This window comes from Lepisosteus platostomus, chromosome 10 (assembly GCF_059453375.1).
Source record: "Lepisosteus platostomus isolate fLepPlt1 chromosome 10, fLepPlt1.hap1, whole genome shotgun sequence".
Lineage (NCBI taxonomy): Eukaryota > Metazoa > Chordata > Actinopteri > Semionotiformes > Lepisosteidae > Lepisosteus > Lepisosteus platostomus.
Genome location: NC_142620.1, coordinates 56811763 through 56832573, shown reverse-complemented (window position 1 = coordinate 56832573; position 20811 = coordinate 56811763). Strand labels below are relative to the sequence as shown.

Sequence of the window (20811 nt, the reverse complement as noted above, 5' to 3'; positions counted from 1 at the left end):
GTTTTCACAGATTCCAATGACAGCAAAAAGCGTCTTTTTGTTGACAGTCATTTCTCTTGCTGACACATGCCAAGCCTTATTTTCTTTGCACTGCATGGTCTGAACCCAGTGTGATCTTTGTGACTCTTTCCTCCTATTGTGTGTATCTCCAGACTGCTGGCTAAGCCCTCACTCCCTCACCTCTGCATTACCTCAGCAGTGACAGTAGCTGTGGCAGCTTTTTTGTGTTCTGACTTCTGCTAGTGACGTTCTTCTGACATAAAATGGATATTAGGAGGTTTATCCTATACTTCTTCTAGATATTGAATACTTAGTACCAATAACATGATTGTGGTGGTAAATTCTTCCATTCAGCACTTTAAGCATGAAGGATCCCAAAGTGCCTTGTATGGTACTGTATATACTGTAGGAAGAACCCTTCCTCATCTATCTCTGAAGGCTCTAGAGTTTTTAGAGAGGCCAGATTGGACAAACCCAGGATAGAATGGGATATTCCACACTGGGGCACTGGTTTGGAGAAATAGTATCACCCACTGGTCCACCAACATCAATTCTCATAATTCTCCCTGGAGGTCTTCCCTTCCTGTATTGACCAGGCCCAGCCTTCAGCAGCTTCTAAGATCAAGCAGGAAGGTAGAAGTGTTGCTGTCACTAGTCAAATGGATAAATAAAAGGCTAATAAACATTCCTTACAGAAGTATGGGAGTCAAAGATTTCCAATAACTTTTAACCAAAACAGAAAATACAGTATGTTATTATAGAAAATAATATTTCTTGTTTTACTGCATTTTTATAATGGAATTTTCTAAACACGGACATGATCTCCATGTTTATTCTATATTTTAAAAATGAAATCCCTTCCATCTTCACTTTGAGATGTGTGTTGGTATTACAAGTTTGTCAGCAGAGATGCAGGAAAGTAATTTTGTTGTCTAAGGCTTGTATATTCCCCTGTGGTAACTCAGATAAACAAAGTTTAAGCTGATGTCTGGAGAATGTACACAAGACAGTCAATGGAAAACATTCCCTTACCCCTTTGTTAAATACTTTATACTGTATATACAATCAGATTCTGAAAAAATATATAAAACCCTCCAAAAGTAAGTATTTTGGAGGGTGAGTGGGGTGGGGGCTGGTTTCTATATTATACTACAATAAGGACAGACAGCAGAACAGTGGTGAGGTTAGCAACCTGGTTTCCAACTTGCAGGATGCCAGCCTGGTCTCACTGTGAAGATTATCACATCAATGTCTTTCCATGGGGCCTACAATACTGTTCAAAAATGGGTTTTATATTTATACCATAAAGCTGCATGCTGTGTCTCTCACCCTGCAGTCACATACTGGAAAATAAATAATAACATTACTGCAGGTAGCTTTATGATTGTAAGGATCTGCTACAAAACAGAATTGGAAGAATGGTTTTGCCAAAAAGTTTAGTTTTTTTAATCACAATCCTGGAATTGTAGAATAAACTAATATAAATAAAAAATAAAATAAAAAATGTGGAAAAGAATTAAACATACTGTATTGTATTGGTCTGCTCAGAACAAGCCATTAATGATTGAAAGAATTTCAGAGTTATGTCTTTGCATTTATTCATCAGTTACAAATAATTACACAGGGTTATTCTAAAATGTAAGTTTGCATGCCAATTAAACTTCTCATAATGGTGAATGTTTAATGAAGTACAACATCATATTTCTTGGTTTACTCTTCTAATTTCTGGAATACAGAGTTTTCCAATTATAGAGAAGGTTTCTGCATTACTGTGCAGATATTATCACTCGAGTCTCAGCTGTGATGGGGAGTCCCCAAGTGATTTGAACACTGCTGGGGTTGAGTGCACCTGATCTAGCCAGGGTATCCTCAGTCTGCTGCTGAATGGTGGCCCTCTGTGGTTTCTCAGATGCCTGAGAGCTTGCAGGCAGTAAAAGCCACATCACTCCTCCAGTTTGAAGTTTTTCTTTCCCAGCACCATGGGACTTGCACCATAAAAAATAACATCACAGAGAAAAGTTTGCATGCTTATCATCTCCCTTGTGTTTAAATGAGTGTTTTAGCTGAAAGCTTACTGATTAACTATTGATAGTTTCAAATTGGAGGGGGAACACATGCATTTACTGTATCTACAAGGATTAGCTTGGCTTGGAATTAGATTTTAATGTACTACTTTAAAAACCTACAAATACAAACCGCTGAAATGCCGACAACTTATCATCACCATAAAAGCCTGTATTCTTTGACATCTTGAATGCATTTGTGATTAGTAGACGCCACTCTGAATGGCCATTTCAAATCTGTGCTTTAAAAGTGACCATTAGAAAACACCTGACTGCTATACAAACCTTTAAAAGGAACAAGTAATAGGTTTATTCCATGCAGAAAAAAAGAAGAGAGAAAACACAACGTTTCGGCCGTGTAGCCTTCTTCAGGTGTGTGACCTTTAAAATACCCACGAGTGCTGGAGTATCAGTGCAGTGTTCTTTTTTTGGCACACAGTCAAAGGCTCAGAAGGGGAAACTGAGATTGTCCACGAAACGGTGTCTCGTGCTCTGAAACTATACTTTTTAGAGCGGTTGTGTGGTAGGACTGCATGGCTCTTCATGTGACAGAAACATCCCTCACTGCAACAAAAATACCTAAGAAGTTGGAATCCAAAGAGTTACATGATCTTTTCAAAAATCAGTGATTACACAGTATCACGAAATAGCCACTTAAAAAAGCTTTCCTTTAAATATAATCATTAGGTTCTCTGCCTCAGTTAATTTTTAAATACGCATAATTTCAAATTTAACATTTAAAGGTCTGTTATAAGGACTCTCATGTTAGAACAACATCTACATGCAGTTTGCTATGTGATGACACTGATAAAGTGGTGAACCATGAAATAGCTGACTATTTAATACAAAACCCAAATGACCGTAAGTTTGTATTCAGCACAGCAAGACAGTGTGTGTACTGTAAGTGACATGACAGTCAATATTGACAGTGTTGTTTGTTCCTTTTCACCAGCATATAACAATGATGCAGACAGCTGCATTATCAAGAGCCAAATAGTGGGAGTCAGGACGGGTCTGGTGAATGGCTGACACTGTGGGGGCCTAACAGACCTGACAGGCTTGTTTGACTGGCATCGTCAGAGTCATGAAAGCAGGCTGGCTTTGTCCATGTGATTTGAATAACACATTGTTGAGGAGAAGACATGCAAGCATGAGGGATCCTGACAAAAAAAAACTTCAGGCTGATTTGCCAGGATGTTACCCATTCAGTCCGGATTATCTCTTAAGACATGTTCTATTAAAAAGAAAATCTAGAAAAAAAGTGTTTACTATTATTTTGGGATCATCCCACAATCTTTGTAAGATGGGCGATTAATCACCTGCTGAAGGATGATATCAACTGGTCAGATATAACTGTTTAATAGGACCCCCACACACAGCTCACAGTTACCTCCTAACATCTCTTGCCATTTCTTTGAGCAAAGATTTTACTCCACGGAAAAAATTGTATTCAGAATAAACAAACTGGTCTTGGCAAACCACAAGTTCTCTCACACAGTTGGGGTTAGCCGAGCAGGACCAATAAAAAATAGAAGAAAAAAACAGCTGCAGCGATGGTGGGAAGGCTTCTCAAATCCCAGCAGTGGATTCCAACAAAGACCTCCTGTCATCAGTGCAGGGCAATTGAGGAAAAGAGATAACTTGAGATCAATGCAGACACCAAGCTTTCTTTTCTTCGTGGGACATGAGAAGCAGACTGGAAGATATCCTGCTAAAGAAGCACAATGATCACTAGAGCTGGACAGAAACAGGGAATAAAAAAACAACTAAATTATGAATGAAATCCACCCCTAAACTGTGCTGAATTTGCTCTGGATATGCTGGCCCAGTGTTTCTGTATAGAATATCACAACTGTACACTTTTCCCACACAGACTCACTCTGACATGTGGTTTAGCAACACTTAAAAAAATCAGTTAAACAGACAAGAGAGAGTTTATTATTTGTATTAATGTAGAGTTTGTAAAATACTCATAATAAAAATATACTGTAGTTCAAGTACTGTAGGTACAGTAGCTGCGTTAGCATGCATAGGCTTTAAAGGAACAAGTAAAGGTTTATTCCCTGCTGTAAAGGTTAGAAAAGAAACACAACATTTCGACTGTGGAGCCTGTGGTGTGACACCCGGGCTCTGCAGCCAAAACGTTGTGTTTCTTTCCTTCTCTTTTCAGCAGGGAATAAACCTTTACTTGTTCCATAATACAAAATATAGTTTTTTTACAGCTATGCTTTATTGAAATAGAAAAGGCACCCAGAATTCCATAGGTCAGTCACCTTCGAAGTTAATCTTTTATCATTAAAAACATTAACAGCAGGATTTCTGGACTTGTCCAAGCACAGATTTTTTGTTGTGTATCACTTATTTATCATAAAAACTACTTTAGAAGATTATATAAGAATACTGTTTATAAAAGTATTTTAACTAGTGGTTTATAATACTTTTAACATTTTTTAAAATCTTTTGTCACATTTGTCTAAAGAGATTTCTTCCATATGTAATATCTTTGTTCTTTTTGTAACTCCTGTAAGATCCGTGGATTCTCTTACATTCAAAGAGATACTTCATATTTTCAGGAAGAATTATTTGCCCCAGACCAGCTAATCATATAATGATATCTGGCCAGGATACATAAATGTTTCCATCATATGAACAATGTTAACTACTACAAAATTGGCTTAATTAACATTTCTTAGTATATTACAAACAAACTTTGAGTTAAAAAATCTAAATATCCATTTACTGTATACTATGTCCACAAATATATAAGGAACCCCTGTATATTTACAGTATGGGTGTTATTCATAAGCCATTGACACAACTCTTTCAGCAGATGCTCAAGACAGTGGTGGTAACCAGAGAAAGGTGACATACAGTAACTGAATCAAACATTTATAGATCAATAGATCTTACTTCTCTTAAAACAATAAATAGACCCAGGGGATAGTCAGCAAGAATTTAGAAAAGATAGAACTTGCTTAACACAATTGTTAAAGTTCTTTGGACAAGCAAAAATAAGGTGTAATTAGATATCCAAAGTTTTTTTGATAGACCTCCTCTTAGAGATAAATTTATAAATTACAGGTAATAGGTTTTGGGGGGAATGTGTGTGTTCACCTTGAAAACTGGTTAGTAGAGAACAGAAAGTACAGGTAAGGGGTGATGTAATTAATGGAGTGCAACGGGGATCTGTCTACTGTAGGTTCACTACTCTTTCTGATTTGTATTAAGAATCTCGATTCTGCTAAAGTTAGTACACTAATTTCCTTTACAGACAAACTTACATTTTTCACATACAGTATATGACTTACACAATGAAAACAAAAAGAAAAGCTGTAATTCATGCAATTGTGAATAAATAAAAAATGAAAAAGTCAAATAAAGTTCAAATTTGTAATTAAAGAGTTCAAACTAATCTGTGTAATCTTACAAACTAATTTGTCAACTGTTGACATATGACAATGCTTTTTTTTTCTGTTATAAATCACATATCCACTTTAAGCCACAGATCAATGGATCCTATTCTTTATTTCAGCAGCTGTTGTACTTCATAAAGTGCTGCCTTTTTTACAGTTTCTAGAATGATTATTTGCTGCAACGTGTACAAATGCTGATCTACTAAAACCTCATCATTCATCAGCCATCCCCTCCAGGAGAAAAAACAAACTTCAACTAACTACTTCTGCATAAAAGTACTGTATACTGTACTATGGAGATGATTTATGAATGCCCTGATGTCCTGGCCTTTCTAGACCTATTAGGCTTGTCTTATGTAGCTTTCCCTTAGGAAAGTGCTTCAGATGCCCTGTTGTTGTTGAGATAGTTAATAAACAATTCATTATGCTTTTACTTTAGTGCTTTCATTGTATTTCTATTACTGAAATAACCTTTAAAGACCGTGAAGGGATTAACTATAATGTATTTTCTGTAGAATGAACAATTCTATTATTAACTTATTATTAAAATTATAAAGAAAAATAAATGATCTTTCCCACCTCTCTTACGCAGTAGATTTTAGCCTTTGGAAGAAGCACAGTTTTTCTGAGTGATATTTCTTCCCCTCATATTTAGAATGCATCAGTTGTTTACTGTGTAGGAATGATTTTCCTCCAATTTTGTGGGGGAAAAAAAAAGAGTTCAAGAATAATCAATTTTTTTTTAATATACTCCCAACCTTTTTCTGAGAAAATAAACAGTATAAAATGCATTATCAGTATAAAGAAAAACATAAGCATTAGTTTCATCATGGAGACTATCACCATCCCAATGATAATGATAAAGATTATTTCATACAGTATACAGTATACTATATTCTGATTCACAATAAAAATAATAGAAATCCAACAATATTACATTAACAGATATGAAACAGAGGTAATCCAATACAAAATTACCCATTTCCTTAAATTCTGTGTTCACGTTGTGTGATTTAATAAAAATGCCAGTAGCTACATTTAAGGTATTTTAGTTAATTTCCTGACTCTGAATAAATATCTATTTTAAAATGTATTATTTTAACTAATATAAGAACTGAGAAAGATGCCACCAAGTCCCAGATGAGTAATGAGGATTTTTTGGTTGCCATTAGCATGACTGAAGGCATCCTGCCTGAGAGGGAAGAAGTCTGGAGAATGAGATGTTCCATTTCAACAGCCAGCAGCCTTCTCCAGAGATAACAGGAAACCAGCTCTTTGAGGTCACTTCCTAGAAGGCAGAATCTCACCACATCGGCTTAGGACTGTCAGGCACATCCATATGTCCTTCTACATACTCATTTTCATACTGCAGTGAAGAAAGAATTAACCACCTCCTCAGCAGAATGACTGTAGCTTGTCTTTCTTCATGAAATTGATTTGCACACTCGGAGGTTGTTCAAGAGTAGCAGTTGACAGCAGGGAGACAACATCACTCTCTTCTGTGGACCACAGAACATCTGCAGTGGTGGCAAAGATTTGTGGATTAATTCACCATTGAGTGTTTTGCTCTTGACAGACCTGAAATGAGACAATGTTTGTGAAGACATTGTGGCGAGCATTGTGTTATGCCAAACACTTTAAGTCAACAAATGCAGGTGCAAAAGTGTGATGATGATGTGAGAAGGAATCTGCTTAAATACAAGAATGTCTTTGGACCAATTTTATGACAATACTGCTTCTCAACAATATATTGATAAGGTTATTGAGCCAATAGTATTTCCATTCCTATTAGTCAATATGTATTGAATATTGATTTCTAGTATGACAATGAAATTAATATTACAATGAAATGACTTTAATAAAACAATGCAAATGTCTTAACAGGATTTATGGGTCCAGCCTGCTAATGCCATCAGCAGTTGACAATCAGGACTGGCCAGCCTTTGCCAACAAGCTAAAGCTATGGCAGAGCTTCCCACAGCAGTCTTTCCAAGACTGATCAGGCCTGTGTGTCAACTCAGGCAGGACTGTGTTAATGTTGACAGAGATCATACCTGATACCCCTTTAGAATGGTACAGTATCTTTCACACAGAGTATCATGTTTCATAGTGATTCTTGGATCTGTGATATTGTTTGATATCTGGTTTAGTTGTTTAAAATATCCATTCAACATAAGTGTTGTGTTTCTTTTGTGGAATATATAGTATATAATAAAATGAAAGAAATTTCACTACTGTAAAAAAGGCTTGACCCTTTCCACTCTCAGATTCAATTTTCTTACTGTCAGGTGCAAACTAGAAAGCCATTTATTCCCCCTGTTGAATGTATTAATATTTTATATGTGCTGTTTCCCACCAGTGCCCAGTAATATAGTATAATCATTACTGGAACAAAGTCTTCTGGTACAGAATCTCAAAAAAGATTTGTGCATTAAAATGCAATCAACAAAGTGCCCTTTCACATAAGAATACCCATTGTTACCTGGGTAAAGGATAATGACACTTCCCGAATGGCAAACGGAGTTAATAAAATGCATATTTAATCAGCTTGTACATTTCTAAGAACAAACAGCTGCTTGCCCAAGTCGGAAATGCAATGAGAGAAACAGCCTATCGTATTGTTTCCACCTTCTATTCAGTTTTCTTCTTCAGGAGTTAAAAATAGGAATCTCTTTAGCATATCAAAGACAGCAGCTTGAAAAAGAAAAGAAAAAAGCACTCAATGCTTGACTTCCAAGAGCGAATAATGTCACTCTACTAAACATACTATGTAAGCCAGCATCCCACAAACCTAGGTGCATACAGGTAATTATTAGAAAAGGAGTAACTTAATGCAAACTTAAAGAAAAAAAAAAGAAATATTGAACTCCCTGGAGATATCTTTGTACCCTTTTCACTGTTAAAAACTTTAAATTTTCCTGTATAAGAGTGCTGTACATGCTAGTGTAAAATATCAAAGATGGGACAAAATGTTCCCATTAGGTACTGTTGCCACAGTGCTTCTATAGTGGATGTACTAGAAAACAGGAGAGGGAGTTTAGACATACTGCTTTACTGCTGATAGCCAATGGGTGGAAAATAACATTAAAAATGTAGTTTTTACCAGCTTCCAAATGTTATATTATTTTGTCCTTTTTAGGCAGTAGCTGCAATAACAAATATATATATATAAAAATTGGATCTGGATGTCATTTAGTTTGTTCTCATCCTACGAGATCCTTCAAAAACACATATTTTGGAGATGAATGAAGAAATACTTTCAGACATAACTACTGACTGAAGTTCTGAAGGCACATTACACAAAACATCTCATGAGTTTCCCAGGACTACAGTATGTGCAATAAACAGTAAGTACAACAGCATCAATGTTTTACATATAGTATGTCACAACATGGTATTGCCTTACATGTTGTTTTTTTTTTTTATTTTGAACCAGGAGCAAGGAGGAATTGATCTAGTTAAACAAACTTAACCCAGTTCTCAGTTCAGAGCTCAGAAAGGAAGGAAATCAAATTGAAATGGAGTGTGTAACTCATGTGTGTGTTCATTACATACTGTGTGGAAATGCGGTGTATTCTTGTACTAACATCTAACCAGAAAAGTCTTGATGTGTTTCATACTGTAGATTATCATGCAGCCAGGGAATAAACAAATGAAATGGCATTGACCTACTGCAGCATGTCCCATCAAATACTTTTCTTACAGAAATCAGATCCCAAAACACCCCATGTAACATGTAACACTCCCATGAAACTCAGAAAGTAACTACAGTATTCGTTGGAACATAAGCATATTCAAAGGGAATTTATCTGGGTATCAACCCCCAAAACAATAAGCCATGCTACTGTACTCCAGGCCTTTGAATCTTAATGAATGTGCTGGTTTGCATTTTCAAATTACTATTTTTTCTTAAATGGAGATCTTTAACAAATATGAAAACAACATCAAGAGCTACAGTATGCTGCATGCTGAATGAGGTATGAGGAGTAAGGGAAGAGGATGTAAGAAGCAGGAGTAAGCACTAAGATACAGTAGAATTCACAGATGCTAAAGGTCATTAGCTGCTTTCTTCTGGAATCTAAATATTTCTGCTGAATGGCGTGTCCCAACAAAGTACAAACATGAATGCAAAATAAAGGTAATGAAGAAAAATAACTTATGATTCTGTTAAGTTAGAGAAAAGAGGGGGGCGGGACTAAAGTGGTCTGTCCTCACCTGAAGCTGCTCCATTAAACACAAATCATTCATTTATTCTTTCAGTAATTTGTTTTGGTGGGTATAGTGACATGGCTGGAATTTGATTTTATGGTGTTTGCAGGGTTGTGGTATGAATATAGTACAATGAATAAAGCCCGTTGACCCCCAGTAACACTGTGCTAAATCATTCAGATGTTGTCATTAATGAATTTTAAGTGTTTTGAAGAAAGCAATACGGGTGCTTACAGTATAATAATGAATCAAAAACCTTAATATATTGTTTCGACTTGTTCCTCCAATTTTATAAATATATATATATATATTTGTGCCAGAAGAGGGTGCCCTCTAAGAATTTTGTTTTCCATCACAGCTAAAAAACTTTGTCTTTAAATGTGTGAATGCACAATAATGGTGGATATTAAGATTACAGATGTAAATGAAAAAGTTTCTCACGTGTAGACCTGTTTTTAATCATCTTTCCATTTTTATCTATTTAATAGCAACACTATACCTGTTCCTGAGAAATGAAGAGGCTTCTTTTGCAGCCAACAGGAGGATACAGTTCTTATAGTGCGCAGTTTTCTGGCGCCTCTTAGCACAGAGTGTGAATGGAATGGGTCAACTCTGCCAGTGCACTCTCTCACCTTTAATTAACCCAATTACACAGTCGTGTAGCACTGAGCACCTGTTGGGCAATGTTTCAGAATCTTCTGTATGTTTCTGATCCGTAGATTACAAGAACTACATGATGTACACTACATCACTTCATAAGCAAAAATAAGAAACGAGTGTGGCTCCTCCAAGAGCTTGCAGATCTGGAAAGGAATGTACAGACCATGTATTTTCTTCACTTAACACAAAACTGTACGTTGAACTGGAGATCCTTATTTAAAAACGCTGTGCTTACTTAAAATTCATCTCACGTTCTCAGCCGTTCAAAACACTCTAAGCATATGCAGCAGAAACCCAGTGCCCGACCCTCCCAGAGTTGTCAGGTAAGAAGATTTCTCTGTAAGATCACCGGGTGGTGATTACGCGTCAGGTTACGGAACGAAAAGGATAATAATGCACAACGGTATCGATAGATTAGTGCATAACATTGGGAAACATACATAAAACACCACGTTAGCTGCTGCAATTGTATCCCCCCTCTGTTCTGCTGCAACGATTTATTTCTTTTTATGCTGTTTTTTTTTAGTTTGGTTTTCCCTCCCCTAAGCGGTGTTGGAAGCTCAATGCAGATGCAACTTCAAGCACCTGCAGACACAGGTAGGGGGAGTCGAAATTACCGAGCACACTCCCTCGACTCAGAGGAGCCTGATCCTTGATAATGCTATACTGATTGTTTTGTTTCAATACAGTTTCTAGATAGATTTCTTTGGAGGATGAAGAGGGGTATCTGTAGCTTAGGTACTTGTCCGCATCTGACTTAGCTGAATTATTCATTTCCCGCGTCGGTTCAGTCGCCTACCTCCCTTTTCTGAATATCGGAGCACGTAGGGTTTTTGTGAGTGTTTGTGTGACTGTGTGTGCGCAGAGGAACCGAGCTCAGACAGCGTACTGACAATCCTGCAAATTGCAGAGCGCACAGGACCCGCTTGGCAAGCAGTATCAGCGTAGCATAGAGGTGAGTAACCACAAGCAGGCTTGTTTCGGTGCATAATTAGGCTCTCTGGCTTTCTGTTTTTTCAGCAACAATCCGATTTTAGGTACTTCAGTGTCTGGCCGCGTACACTATTAATGATACCATCCTTTATCTTTTAGTGAAGAAGGCTGGAGTTGTACAGCCTCGCCTCCTTCCTTACTGTCGTGTTGTCGGAATAGAAGCATTTTTCCGTATTTGAAACTTAATGGCTTCATGGGGATAGATTGCGTGGGAACTCGAGAAATGAGTTCTTTCCAAGAAAAGTAGAATCTGCCTCGAAGAGTCTGCTATTGAACTGGTACCGCTCTGTCCAGTTGTCTGTGGGAATACTGTTCTCCGCTATGCGCTGTCAGTACCAGGAATCATTTTGAAGGAAATAATTTTCTTTTACTTCGGGTAAGTTATCAGTTATTTGTATTTCAAATTGCGCTGATATTTTTAAAAATGATTATGATGTATTTTAATTATTTCTGCGATGGATTTTGGTGGATGAACGAGTTCAGAACCTGCTTGCGGCAGACAGGCTTCGAATGAATTGTTTCGAGAAAACACTTCCTTAAAATGAAGAGCCTTGAGGTGTAATCGTTTTTTAAATTAAAATATAATAAATTCTAAGTGCAGAAAGAATATGCTGTTATAAGCAGGTTTGTTACCTACTGCATCAGCATGCAGTGATAGTTGGGTGGGAAATAGTTTCTTTATTAGATCTGCTCTAGAAAATATGAGTTATGTATAGTGTACTGTATATTTCACAAAATATTTTTATTTAGCTTCTTATACAGTATATAGGTATAAAAACACTGAGCAAAAAAAAAAAATCCTAAAGCTTCCTGGAACCAAAATTTATCTCAAGTATGTTTGACGGGTTTGTTGCAACTGAAATTCTCTTTTGCTGTATTTAGGTATGGATGGTAATAACGCGTTGGTTTTGATTGATTGTTTCTTTTTTTTCCTCGAAGGTTATTAAATGGTTTTCTGGAGGATTTAAAAAAAATGCTGCTGCTTGTTTTGTTGGCTTTTTCCGTCCCCAGTTCGTCTCCAAACTCGGATTCTGACCTCTCCGCGGAGACCTGCAGCATTTGCTCTTGCATGTCCATGGAAAACGTCCTCTATGTGAACTGTGAGAAGATTACCGTGTACAGACCTACACAGCTGAAACCCCCGTCCTCCAGTCTCTATCATCTAAATTTCCAGAATAATTTACTGATAATCCTGTACCCGAATTCCTTTCTCAATTTCACTCACGCAGTCTCACTCCAGCTCGGGAACAACAAACTGCAGAACATTGAGGGAGGGGCGTTTATGGGACTCAGCGCATTAAAACAGTTGCACTTAAATAACAATGAATTAAAGATGCTTCGTGCTGACACTTTCTTAGGCATTGAGAACTTGGAATATCTCCAAGCTGACTACAATTTAATCAAGTTTATTGAACGGGGAGCCTTCAATAAGTTGCACAAGCTAAAAGTGCTTATCCTTAATGACAATCTCATACAAAGCCTTCCTGACAACATTTTTCGTTTTGCCTCTCTGACCCATTTGGATATAAGAGGGAACAGGATACAGAAGCTCCCTTACATTGGTGTTTTGGAGCACATTGGAAGAATAGTGGAATTGCAGCTGGAGGATAATCCATGGAATTGCACCTGTGATTTGCTACCCCTGAAAGCGTGGCTGGAAAACATGCCCTATAATATTTATATTGGCGAGGCGATTTGCGAGACCCCCAGTGACTTGTATGGGAGGTTGTTGAAAGAGGCCAGTAAACAAGAGCTGTGTCCAATGGGCATAGGCAGCGACTTTGATATTCAGATGCCACCCTTGCCTCCAGAAAATGGGCAGACAACATCTAATGTTGCACCGACTACAATACAGCACCTCATTACCAAAGCACCCAAAACAACCAATCCTTCAAAAATATCGGGAATCATTGCTGGAAAGGCATTCCCTGGCAACCGGAATCTCACCCAAACTGTGTCCTATCAGACAAGAGTGCCCCCATTCTCCCCCTGCCCACACCCCTGTAACTGCAAAGCTCACCCTTCAGATTTCGGCATCAGCGTTAGCTGCCAGGAGAGGAACATTAAAAACTTAGCAGAACTTGTGCCCAAGCCTGAAAATGCCAAGAAGCTTCACCTCAGTGGTAACAACATCAGAGATATCAGTCTGTCTGATTTTCAAGGATTTGAAGGTTTGGATCTGCTACATTTGGGCAGCAATCAAATTGTGACGGTTCAGAAGGGAGTATTTGCTAATTTGACCAATCTTCGTAGGCTTTATCTAAATGGCAATCAGATTGAAAGGCTTTATCCTGAAATGTTTCACGGGCTCACTAACCTCCAGTACTTGTATTTGGAATATAATGCCATAAAGGAGGTATTAGCTGGAACATTTGACTCCATGCCAAATCTGCAGCTTTTGTATCTGAACAATAATGTGTTGAGAAGCCTTCCAGCATATATCTTTGCTGGTGTTACCCTTGCCAGGCTGAATCTGAAGAACAATCACTTCATGTATCTGCCTGTGAGTGGCGTTCTAGACCAGCTCACGTCCCTCAGTCAGATAGACTTAGAAGGCAATCCCTGGGATTGCACATGTGACTTAGTGGCTTTAAAACTGTGGCTTGAGAAGCTGAATGATGGCGTTGCCAGCAAGGAGATAAAATGCACTTCCCCTGTCCAGTTTTCTAACGTTGAGCTTAAGAAGATTACAAATGAAATGTTATGCCCAAAACTTTTAATGAAGCCGCCTTTCATTCTGACCAGCTCTACGCCTGTTATCACATCGACATCTCCAGCTGGACTGGGTAAGGCACCTCCAGGTGGACCTGTGCCCTTGTCAATTATGATTCTGAGCATTTTAGTTGTGCTGATTTTAACTGTGTTTGTTGCATTTTGCCTCCTTGTCTTTGTTCTGAGACGTAACAAAAAGCCAGCAGGGAGGCATGAAGGATTAGGGAACCAGGAATGCAGTTCAATGCAGCTTCATCTTAGAAAGCACGATCACAAGTCCAATAAGAAAGATGACCTGGGTGGAGAAACCTTCATACCGCAAACCATAGAACACATGAGTAAAAGCCACACATGTGGCTTAAAGGATTCTGAGTCAGGTTTGAAATTTGGTGACTGTCCCATGCAGAAAATAATCCTGAGGAATAGCGGTGAAAAGGACAAAGATTCATTGACTCGAGACCCAAGAAAGAGACTAAGCACTATTGACGAACTGGATGAATTTTTACCAGGAAGAGAATCCAACATGTTTATCCAGAACTTTTTAGAAAACAAAAAGGATTTCAACAGTATAGGTGTCAGTGGGTTTGAAATTCGCTACCCTGAAAAACCACAGGACAAAAAAATGAAAAAATCCTTAATAGGAGGCAATCACAGCAAGATAGTGGTGGAACAGCGGAAAAGTGAATATTATGAACTCAAAGCCAGGCTTCAAGGTTCTCCAGACTACCTTCAAGTGCTAGAGGAACAGACAGCTATGAATAAAATGTAGGCCGCCCAAATCCTTCAGTGTGTTTCCTTATGACAAAAGTGCCTTTTGATGACTTTAAACTTCCAGAAATTTGCAGTGATAGTTGGACAACTGGACAAGTGATCCCAGGGACGACTAGACATACAGTCACATCATTTGCTTAGATGCAGTGGCTGTTTTGCAAATAAAACCTTTTATTTGATTATCATTTCCAATGAGACAGTGCAGTTCGTACACGGTATGCTTTCATTTCTCTTTGAACTTTATAAATCATCCCTAAGAAACTGCATAGTAATTTGCTGCTATTGAAATCAGTACTTTGAATTTTGATACATTTACCAAAATTGTTAGGTCTGGAAACAATTGGTGATTGTACCTCTTGCCAACTCTGTTGCACTGGGCTTTGCTTTGGGTCAGAGTTAGTGGCTGGAAGTTTGAATAATCAGGCCAGACCAAACCTAGAGAGTGAGACACTGGCCTGGAAAGCCAACAAACAGGAGAGGACCTGCAGACATCGTAAGTCACACTTTGTCTATATTGCAAAACTTAGAAAACATTTTGCCACTGCTGGAGGGGTTTTAAGATATATATTCATTAACAATGAGGCATGTAAAACACAAACCACCAGTAGGATATTTTAATTTAAATATATCGGTTTATGTGTATGTAAAGAACCCAGTTAATATTCTGTTTAACTCGGTGGTTCTCCTCTAAAATTTTGGGCATTACCAATGCCAGGAGGTTTTAAAAAAAGCCCCCTCCCCCCAAAATAAAAAAACAGCTGCTTGCCATGTAAGCGTACTTGGATTTTATTTTGTAAACATTCTTTGTATCTGTGGAACAGTTTGTAAAAAAAAAAGTAATATAAAAAAATTAAGTCTAAAAGGAAAAAAAATGGTGCCAGAAATGATGATGGTCAGTCTATATTGCATTTATCTTCATATTTAATTTATTTTTCTACACAGGGTTCTTTGACACTCCCTGGTACTATTTAAAAACAACAATAGACTTACTGTAGGTGTTAGGAAATTTCAAAGGAAAGTGGTGGGGAACCAAACCCTTTGACACTTGACTTTGTTGCTAGAAGAGGAGAGAGTAAGTTGGGTTTTTGTGGTTCAATGTATTTTTTTGAAGAGACGGGTAAAGTGTTCTTTGTAAAAGTGATGTAAGGGCATTTTCACTATGATATTGCACGAGCTGAAGTTTGATGGTATATAAATCTTTAACAGTTTGCTTATCACTTGTATTCCAGATTAATTTGTGAAATTTCTGAATAATGATATGCAACCAAAATAAATTAGCATTACTGTGATGACATTCTGGATATAGTGTGACTGTTGCGACAAAAAATGTAAATCATGGATTATCAGAAGGCAACAATCATGGTTCAGAAAATGTTTTAATGTCAGGAGGTTCTGTGAAATACTTTGTTTTTAAATAGCTGCAGGCACATTCACACGACGTGCAATATTTATATACTCAATTAATAAAAGGTCATTTACTTAAATATATTTTTTGTTTAAGATAAAATTGTGGAGGCAACATCTGTGTTCTGTGGACATTTTTCTCCACATATTTTGTGAAAAGTCCATATTCAAAAATACTAATACTTAAGTTAAAGAAATCTATGAAGTTATCAATATTTTTATTTAAAACAAGTGAATAGAATGTACCACAAATGGTATAATAAAATGTTTTTCCTCTAAAAGTCAGATGAGTACTGTATATTGATTAGTTGCAGTTTAATTGTATCAACCTGTTGAAGTCAAAGTATAAATATTGACCACCTATGTTGCACTGCTTTTTTTTAGTCTCAATACTGTACGTAACTGTTACATTTGCTTTCAGAAAATAAAGGCCCCAACTGTTCTTTTAGCAAATGTGAAACATTATATTTTGCACATTGGCTTCGTGATAATATTGTATTTTCTATTTATTTATATATTTATTTATAGAGGTGTGCACACAGTATTGATGTCCTTTAGATTTCCTTCCCTTTTAAAACATTGTTTTGGTTGAATTTTTACTAATGTTTCTATTTGTGATATCATTTTATATCAAAAGGCTATTTTAGTGTTTTTCTGAATTTGAATTTCCAGAACATCAAGAATTATTTGATCATTGCATCTGCTTTGTTACAAAAAGCCATACCAGGACTTACACAATGAATATGAATGACAAACATAGTGGTTCTCAGGCGAAGACAGTGTGGCGCAGATTCCTTGCTGTTATAAATAACCTTAATGTGCATGTTTTGCTGTTTGATAATGCATTAAATAAGCACAGTGAGATTTTTTTTCTTTTTCTGTTGCATCCAAAGAGATGGAGATATGTAAAACCAGAATGTATTTGCAAAACTTTTAACTCTATTTTGACATAAATTCAGTCAATAAATTGTATTGTTTATACATTACAGGAAGTAGCAATGTTGTTTTAACGTTATGGTATAAAAACAAAAAAAATGTTTATGTGATTGTTTTTATGCTATTTGTCTTGTGATTTTTCAGTTGTGGCACATGGTTAGAGCTGAGCTCTACTTCAATGAGGCTATTTCAATTATTAGTATTATCATCAAACCTATATGCATTAAGGTATATTTATTTTTGCTTCATGCCTGAGGATTTGTTGAGCTAGAACACTCAAAAGTATGATATAATTTTTTCAAGTTCCAATTTTTGATTTATTGAATTGAAGTTGAACCTAGCTAAGGTAATGTATTAAACACAGTGAGCTCTAGCTCTTTATAAAGCTTTCATGCATGTTGGTTTTTATACTTCCATCTGAAATGTCAAAATACTAATGCAAAACCTTTTAAACAGTTTTTTGAGACGTTCCAAATGAAAGTTCCATGACTTTAAGCACAAGATGGGAATTTCCACCCTTCACTGTAGCAGTGAAGGACGTTTAGAAAAACATTGAACTGTTTTGTAAACTTGAGTAAAGGTTCCGTTACTATAAACTATAACGTGCTAAAGAGCAAGAATGAAGATTGTTTTATGGAACAAAAAAAATAGAATTTTCAAGCATACAATGTAGTAAATAAAACTTTTAGGTTTTGGAAATTTTATTACTTTGAGATAGACCAGTTTAGATTTGAATATTCACAGCTCTTTTCAATCACTGTACAGGATATTTTACAACTCTTAATTCTCTTTAGAGGACTATACAGTCTGTGGCATATACACTTTACTGAATCCTGTTTATCAGTTTTGTTCAAAGCTGGATAAGCAAATTAAGGGAGTGTCAGTCTTAATCCGAATCCATGGCAAGATGCATTCAGTTAAGTACACAATAATGAGCCTGTTTACGCAGGGTTTGAATGCCAGTCCTTTAAGATTGCTTTCCACTACAAGCAAGACAGGTTTTCTCAGTAAGCTGCTACCGTGGCCAGATTGATATTTAATTGAATGTAGGATAATCCTTATGCATGTTTTGGCCTCTTAGAATTTCAGTTATTTGTATTTTCAGGCTTACTTGGCTGCACAGCATAGAAGGACAGAACTATTTAGTTACCTTTTTAAGCTGCAACTGAGCTGAAACAAATCAATTCGCAAAATATAAGCTTACAACAAACAGTATGTGTGCAGCATTTGGGTTGATTGGTGTTGTCTGAAGAGCCATCAAAGGTGCATTCCAATTCTGTTCACACTTGGTTTTAATACCTTTTGTGCCTTTTCATTGCTTTAATTACAGAAATACTACATTGATGTATTACTTCATTATAAAGCGATAATATAATAGAAATCTCCTAGGATAAAATGCTTAATTAATTTCCTTTCTCATTAATGTACTAAAAGTTTTTAATAGAGGAGAAGTGATTTGAAAATGTGAGAACCTGAAAGAGGTAGTGATGGCAAAGGGTGCTTTAGCATATGATAAGTGAAAGTCTTTCTGGCACCAGGGAGGTCTTTTAAAGGCTTTCTGTGCAGGGTTAGAGCTACCGGGATGACTTGGAGACCCAGTTTCTGAGAACAAATCATCATTTAAGAATCTCTTTGTCTCACCAAGAGCAGCTGTCCTAGATCACAAGTCTGTCTTCAGTCTGTTTTTAGTTAGATGAGTCACTGTTGAGTGCTGAAAAGCCAAGCCCTTTTCATGAAACTATTACATTGCCAATTATAAACATGTAATTTAATGTAATAATTTAATAGAATTTCATTAACCATTTTTTATTTCTGTTTTACCGTTAACTTCTAAAGACAGCTATTCACACAGGTGCACTGCTGAATAAGTTCGAGGAATACATTTATAACACTTAATAGGATTATGACATTTATTTATGGTCCTGCTTTTTAAAGCTCTTCTATACTCAGAAAAAGTAACATTGATGTTTCAACATTTTTAAAAATTAAAAATGTATATTTGAAAAGAGACCAAAAGGAGAGAGAGGCATTTACAGCCATACTAATGTATTTAATCGGTAACGAAGGAATAATATTAGCCTCTGAATGTACTCATTCATACAGCTTTCAATACTTGAAATGGTAAAGTGCTATACAGCCTCCCTTGTGGCAATACTATGTATTGTGATAGTATCCTTAATCGATTGTATTGTGTTTAAGTTGTTTAAATAAAAGAATTTTGAAAATGAATAAACACTTTAATTTCCCTAAGTATGAGCTTTCTGTGGTTCCCAGTGTGTACAGTGCAATGGAATTGTTTGGTTTCTTTCCAAGAGCAAGATTGGTATTCCCATCTGTCTGTCTAAAGAACCTACTTTGGAAAACTTCATTTATTTTAAATGTAGTGCAGGTTAAAATGTAGCTGGTTTTACATGTAGTTGCCTAAATCCTGGTAGCAATGCAAACATTGAAAGATGATTTGTTATTAACAATTTCAACATTTTGGATCTGTACCTTTGAAAAAGTTCAGACATACCCGTTTAAGGTTTAGAATGGTAAACATTATTCTATTTTTCAGTTTTTTTTGTTAATTTCGTGTTTATTTATTGATTGTTCTGCAAATTGACAATGTAGACAGTGAAAATGTCTGCCTCTAAAAACAAATAAGCTGCTAGTATCACTGTGCAAACACACACGTGCATAAGAACTGTGCTTGGCTTCCTATACAGTAGTCTTTGCTTATAAGTAAGACTTATTTTTCAGGAAATGTAGGCCAATATTAAACTAAAATGAAATGTAGCCTCTAGTCACCTAGTGCACACCTAGTTTTTGGTGAGAAGTATCTGTTGTATAGAAGCATTTAGCCCCAGGCAATCAAACCATCACAGCAAAGAGCAGGGTTTGTCATTTGCTGTTTCCAGATCGGCCAAAGCTTTGATCTGGTCTAGGATGAATTTTAGTTGCCTGTTGTATTTGATACAGATACAAAAGACATCTCTGTAAGGGGCTTCTCTGTTTGAGCGTCAGATAAAATAGTTAAGTACGTGTCAGGTACAGTAGTTTTGAGTACATGTGAAGAGATGGAGTTATACTGTATGTACAGTAGGTGGTTATAGACAGAGTACAATCACAAAGAAGGCCTTGTTTGTTTAATCAAGCATAGATTATAGGGAGCATTAGCAGCCTGTTTTATCAATACCTTAACACTTTATAGTTTTGACACAAAAGATTTTGGGCATTCCTTCCACTTTTAAGGCCTCCACCCTTTCATTTGGCACATACTTTTTTATCAAAACAAGTGACTCATAGCTGGCACTGTGACTAGCCTGGAAAGACATCTCCGGTGAAATGAAAATATAAAAATTGCAAAGATCACTTAGCTTTGGGCATCTTTTGGAATCCACAAACACTACAAAAAGCTAAATAAAAATTCCTTGCTTGCAGAGTTAAATATATAGTATATCTCTTCTATTAGCAATTAAATTCAATGTGTATTGATTTTTTGTACCACTTTCCCTTGTGAAACTGCAGAAACACTGTGTAAGAAGAGATTCAAACACCTGATCAGTTGGGGCCTAATTCAAATGTACAGATGTTGAAATGTGTTCTGACTGCCTTGAACAGGTTTGCTGCAAAAGTAGTTGTGAATTAATAACTATGTGAATGTCAAG

The 20811-nt window shown here is 36.6% G+C and overlaps 1 protein-coding gene across 2 annotated transcripts; it reads left to right on the top strand.

Annotated features, from left to right (window-relative positions):
* The first annotated feature begins 10574 nt into the window (after positions 1-10574).
* On the top strand, positions 10575-19411 carry slitrk4 (SLIT and NTRK-like family, member 4). 2 transcript variants are annotated; one of them, XM_088597501.1, is made up of 3 exons: positions 10575-11300; positions 11438-11714; positions 12278-19411. In XM_088597501.1, the coding sequence occupies exon 3, from the start codon at positions 12312-12314 to the stop codon at positions 14817-14819; it is 2508 nt and encodes an 835-aa protein (XP_088453627.1). In that variant the 5' UTR covers positions 10575-11300; positions 11438-11714; positions 12278-12311; the 3' UTR covers positions 14820-19411. The 2 variants fall into 2 exon arrangements, with proteins under 2 accessions (XP_088453627.1, XP_088453629.1); XM_088597503.1 differs by lacking the exon at positions 11438-11714.
* The last annotated feature ends 1400 nt before the right edge of the window (positions 19412-20811 follow it).

Coding starts and splice junctions, on each gene's coding strand:
- slitrk4 (XM_088597503.1), top strand. CDS start 12,312: ATGCTGCTGCTTGTTTTGTTGGCTTTTTCCGTCCCCAGTTCGTCTCCA.